Source organism: Vombatus ursinus, unplaced genomic scaffold, assembly GCF_900497805.2.
Source record: "Vombatus ursinus unplaced genomic scaffold, bare-nosed wombat genome assembly UNPS02009212.1, whole genome shotgun sequence".
NCBI classification, from domain to species: Eukaryota; Metazoa; Chordata; class Mammalia; order Diprotodontia; family Vombatidae; genus Vombatus; species Vombatus ursinus.
Window position 1 is genome coordinate 1 of NW_020948990.1, and position 5,551 is coordinate 5,551.

At 42.6% G+C, this 5,551-nt stretch overlaps 1 protein-coding gene across 2 annotated transcripts; it reads left to right on the top strand.

The window, feature by feature from the left end:
- LOC114035871 (cathepsin L1-like) lies at positions 1-5,069 on the top strand. Of its 2 annotated transcripts, XM_027852262.1 has the most exons (6): positions 52-75; positions 464-533; positions 3,792-3,935; positions 4,277-4,399; positions 4,496-4,648; positions 4,787-5,069. In XM_027852262.1, exons 3-6 carry the CDS (start codon positions 3,801-3,803, stop codon positions 5,048-5,050), a joined length of 675 nt encoding a protein of 224 aa, XP_027708063.1. In that variant the 5' UTR covers positions 52-75; positions 464-533; positions 3,792-3,800; the 3' UTR covers positions 5,051-5,069. The 2 variants fall into 2 exon arrangements, with proteins under 2 accessions (XP_027708062.1, XP_027708063.1); XM_027852261.1 differs by lacking the exon at positions 464-533 and having other exon boundaries at positions 1-75.
- The last annotated feature ends 482 nt before the right edge of the window (positions 5,070-5,551 follow it).

Here is a 5,551-nt window from a genome sequence, read left to right on the forward strand (position 1 = left end):
AATCTCCCGCCCGGACCCTCAAGTTTTGTTAGAGGTCCGGCTCTCCCCAGGTCCCGCCGCTGCTGAGACGCTCAGGTGAGGGCTGGGCGAGTCGCAGCTCCCAGGTCCGAGGGAGAGGCTCGGAAAGGGGCAAAGTCCTCAGGCTCCGGGGGACCCCCGGGATGGGAAGGAGAGAAAGAGGGGGACAGAGCCCGGACTTGGGAAGGGGGATGGTTGGGGAAGAGTTTGTGCGGCTGGGTGGGCAGAGCTTGGCCAGCTCTCTGTGTGTTGTGGGTTCTTGTGTGTGTTGTGGGTTCGTGTGTGTGTGTGTTGTGGGTTCGTGTGTGTGTGTGTGTGTGTGTGTGTGTGTGTGTGTTGTGGGTTCTACCAGAACGAGGGATGGGGGGCGGTGGACTTCAGGGTGTTGTAGCCTTTCTTGAGGCCACCGTGAAACAAGGACAAATTAATAGCATCCACTTCCCAGGAAGGTTGTTAGGAAGCTCAAATCGGGGAGCATCTGTAGAGCCCTCTGCAAACCTTAAAAAGCGTTAAAGGTATGTTTGCCTTTTCTTTTTATTATCATTACTATTACGGAAGTGCAGGGAGCTGAGTCCGCTGCTTATGGAGGCTGGGGTGTGTTTTTGGCCCGCACTTAATGGGAGAGGAGATGATAGGGAGGAGGGGGCGGTGAGGAGGGTCACGTTTTGGCTTGATTTGGGGATGAGGAGGGGCCCGCCCCAGGATGACCTGTGACTTCCTTCCTGGATCTGATCTGGGACTGTTCTGCCTCCCTTTCCTGGGTTTATTCATCTCCGATGACCTGGAGCAGTTCTGGATTTCCTCTGGTTGCAAACTCTGCAGACATCCCTGGGGTGGGGGTGGGGGGCTAAGGAAGTGTAAATGTACTTGCTTGAGTATGTGTGTAAGGTTGTGCTCCAGAGGAGGAGGAAAAGATCGGGTCCCGGGGCTCGCTTGAAAGGCCCCTTACAATGCCTTGCAAATCTCCTCGCAGCTGGTGCCCCGGGGATGGGGATAGTGTTGGGAGGGGTGGCTCCTGGCCTCCAGCCAAGTCCCTTCCCCCCTGGCTAGTGGTGTTGGGGGTCCTGGCTCACATGGGCGCCTCCACGTGACCTCCTTTCCCGGATTGGAGAGGTGGAGCTTATTAGGAGAGAGTCAGGGAAGAAGTTGTTTTTGGATGCAGGAGGTTTAAATGTCCAGAGTTTTGAGTGACCTGCTTCCTGTTCCTTGTATTTGTAAAAGATGGATTTTGGCTTGCAGAGCCTTTGGATCTAAACCTGATAGGATCTGAAAGTCTGGAGGTGGCTACTTCACTCTGCTGTAGAAAAGACAGAAAAGGCTTTCCTCTTCTCCATTCCTTCTATCAGCAGCTGACTCTAAAGCCTTACCTTTAGACTCTATAGGATCAAAGATTTAGAACTGGAAGGGATCTCAAAGAAACTGAGGCCCTGGGGTGAAGTGACATGCCCATATGGTAGTAAGTGGCAGAAGCCAGGATTGAACTCAGTCACTTTGATGTCAAATCTATCTGTATTCTACTCTAGTATGTTGCTTGGTCATGGTCCTGAGAAATGGAGTTGTGTTGAGTTCTGGAGAAGGGGCATTTGGTGATTGGTTTAGAGAGAGGCTTAGACATGTTGTAATGGCTTTAAGAAAAACATTTATTCAGTACCTGTGATGTGCCATCATTGTGCTAAGCACTGGGGTTATAAAGAGTCAAAAGACAGCCCCTGCCCTCAATAAAGCAGCAATCTGCCGACTTTTGCTAGGACACACACACCTCCATCAGGAAAAAAAAAATTTAATGAATTAAAAAATTAAAATAAGTGCTCCCCCAATGTGTTCTATAAATTATACATGCGCTACTGCTAATACACAAAAACAGAAGTTTTTTTAAAGTATCAGATAAAAATGAAATAAATACGATCCTATGGACCACAGAAACACAGGAGAATACTGGAGATTATAAGAGTAAAATGGTCACTTTAGAATGGTTTTGGCTGCTGTGTGAGGATAGGATGGAATGGAGGAAGACTTGGGGGCATGTGATGAATTAGAAGCCTATTGCAAAAATCCATTGGAGAGGTGATTAGGGCCTGAACTAGGCTTTTGTGAAGAACAAAGACAGATGCTTTGGCAATTGGATAGCTAAGTCAAGGGAGAGTTGAAGGTGAGACTGAGGTGAGAACTTGGGAAGGCCTATGGTATCCTTGACAATAATAGCTGTCATAGTTTGGAAATGGGATGGGTTGGAGGAGAAAAATAATGTAATAAAATGTGCGTATCCCACAAACTCTTACCTCATCCTGTGGGACTCACAGGGAGAGAGATAGTCTTTTACTAGTCACAGCTTCAGCTACAACTCCCTCCCTTCCCCCATTTTCCCAAATGGTGCTTCTTGGTACCAGTTTCATCATAGCTGCCTTTAGTTGGGGAACCTGAGAGAGAAGACTGAGTAAGAGATTATTAGTGTAATTGTATTACACTAGACAAGCCTTGTAGGTTGACAGGGAGTGGAACGGGTACCTCAGCTTCTGAGTTGTTAACAACAATGATAATTTCAAAAAGCTAGTGCTTTAAGGTTTCCTAAGCCCTTTGCAAATATCTCATTTTATCCTCACAACCACCCTGTGAGGTAGGTGCTGTTATTATCCCCATTTTACAAATAAAGAAACTGAGGCTAAGAGTGTTTAAGTGATTTGCCTACAACCCCACAGCAACTACTAAATGTCTGAGGCAGGATGTGAGCTCAGGTCTTCCTAACCCTAGGTCCAGCTCTCTATTCACTGTGCCACCTGCCTCTAACTCACTGTGGTCAGACCTTGGCTTCTATTTTGGGAACCACTGCCATAAAATTTAGGAGCACATTTCAGCTTCTAAAAACAGTTACAGTTTTTGAACTGGATGTCCATTTTTCTTATTTGTACTATTATTGTTAGCCCCTGATCGAGCATTGTCTCTGGTTTTAATATTGTATCAATGTCTAAACTCCCTGAAAAACTCTAGATCAGCATTACATCATTTACCCTCACTGTACCCCACCCCACATACAATACTTAGCACATAACTAAATATTGTATGAATATTTGGTGAAATAAAATTTGTTTTTCAATTGGGAAAATTTTTTTTTAATTTTTATTAATTTATTTTGATTTATCAACAATCACTTCCATAAGCTTTTTAAATTTCTCTCCCTCTCCCTTTCCTCCCTCTATCCCCCTCCAAGATGGCACACAATCTGATATAGGCTATACATATACATTCCTATTAAGCATATTTTCACATTAGTCATATTCTAAGGAAGAATTAGAACCAATAAAAGGAACCACCAGAAAGAGGAAACAAAACACAATAGAAGAAAAAAATAACAGGTAGTATGTTTCAATATGCATTCAAACTCCATAGTTCTTTCTCTGGATGTGGATAGCATTTTCCATCATGAGGCCTTTGGAGAAGTCTTAGATCTTTGCATTACTGAGAAGAGCTAAGTCTATCAAAGTTAGTCATTGCCCAACATAGCTGTTACTGTGTACAACATTCTCTTGCTTCTGCTTATTTCACTCAGCATCAATCCTACAAGTCTTTCCAGGTTTTTCTGAAGTCAGCCTGTTCATCATTTCTTATAGCACAATAGTATTCCATTATATTCATATACCACAGCTTGCTCAGCTATTCCCCAATTGATGGGTGAAGACTGTTTATTTCCCAAAAAAAACCAAGAATTAGATTTTTGGTTTGGCTTGATTTTTAATCTTACACATTTTCTATCGCTTTCTTCCATTTTTCCCCTTAAGGTTTGAAACATGAATTTGTATGTGTGTTTAGCTTGCTTGTGCTTGGGGATAGTAGCTGCACAACAAGTTGTTCCACAACTTGACCGGACTTTAGATGCTAAATGGCACCAATGGAAGTCAAAACATAGAAGGACCTATGGAGCGGTAAGCTTTAAACTACTTCTTCCCCCAACTATAATGAGTACAGCATGTCCAAGGTGGACTAATGAAATGTCCTTTCACCAGAAGCCAAAGATTATCCAGACAAGAACTTCATTTGCTCAGCATTGCTGCTTTTCTCATAGAAGTTTAGAGGCTAGGGATGTCTGTAGCATCAGAATTTGGAACTCCTTCTGGGATGGCAATATTTCAATGTGGTCACCATCCCAACTGGGTGTTAACCAAGTGATTGATAGTGGATTTGGTCTGAGGATAGTTTTACTAGTATGTGTAATAATATAAGCAGAAGCTTATTGAACCTTACATTTTTTTTTTTTTACTTTCAGAATGAAGATAATTGGAGGAGAGCAACATGGGAGAAGAATATGAGAATGATTGAAATGCACAATCGACAGTACAGCGCTGGCAAGCATAGTTTCCAGTTGGAAATGAACAAGTTTGGCGATATGGTGAGTGTGTTGTTACAATCTGATTTTAATGCTGAGTAGTCAGTTATCTTTTGCTCAAGACATACTTAATGTAAATCACCTTTCTTTTCATTTTAGACCAGTGATGAATTCAGGCAGGTGATGAATGGTTTTAGACAAAACAGATTTCAAAGGAATAAAGGAACTCTGTTTCGTGAACCTCTCCTTGTACAGACGCCCGAATCTGTAGACTGGAGAGAAAAAGGCTATGTAACTCCTGTTAAGAATCAGGTATGAAAAGTTGCTTAAGCTTGATCTGTAGATAACCCAAATAAAGCTCAGTGAAGCTTATGATTGATAAAACAATCTCTTAAAAGATGAGTAAGATTATCTTGTATACTAACCAGTACTTCCTTTGGACCTTTGCAGGGTCATTGTGGTTCTTGCTGGGCATTTAGTGCAACTGGTTCCCTGGAAGGCCAGTGGTTCCATAAAACACGCAAACTTGTTTCACTTAGTGAACAGAATTTGGTTGACTGCTCTAAGGATTATGGCAACGAAGGCTGTAATGGTGGTTTAATGGATAATGCCTTTCAATATGTGAAGAAAAATGGAGGCATTGATACAGAGCAATCATATCCCTATCAGGGAACGGTAAATATAGTTATTATATTCCCTATCATTTGGGTTTAACTATATTTGAAAGGAGAGTCTCCATTTGGGGGATGGGAGCTGAGGAAGCCTGCAAAGACTAAAGACCTATATACCCACCTTCCTAACTAAAGAAAATCTGTAACTGAATCCAAAATATATCAACACTAAAAATGAGCTGCCATCACTATGAATACAATCACCCATTGAGAGGAGATCTTAGGAAGTATATAGGCTGTATTGTCTCAGACACTGTAGAGATCATTTGGTCAGACATCTTCATTTTACAATGACTTGCTCAAGATCCCAAACATAGTAATAAGGGGCAAACTCTGGATTGGAAGCCAGGTTCCCTGAACCTAAATCCATTCTTGCCTTTGTAGCCTACCCTTGTGCCTCCCTGACACCTAGCTCCCACTAGTGCCTCCTTAGGAGCAGGGAATCAAATGACAATTGAGTCGAATTTTGCATAATAACTGCTGACATTTCTCTCATCTTTGAAGTTTACAAACATGTCATTCACTTAATCTCTTTTGATCCTCA

What these genes read in the sequence shown, in the direction of transcription:
- LOC114035871 (XM_027852261.1), top strand. Translation starts at nt 3,801, where the DNA reads ATGAATTTGTATGTGTGTTTAGCTTGCTTGTGCTTGGGGATAGTAGCT. An exon ending in TGAACAAGTTTGGCGATATG is followed by an intron (nt 4,400 to 4,495) that starts GTGAGTGTGTTG and finishes TTTTCATTTTAG; the next exon opens with ACCAGTGATGAATTCAGGCA. An exon ending in TAACTCCTGTTAAGAATCAG is followed by an intron (nt 4,649 to 4,786) that starts GTATGAAAAGTT and finishes GGACCTTTGCAG; the next exon opens with GGTCATTGTGGTTCTTGCTG.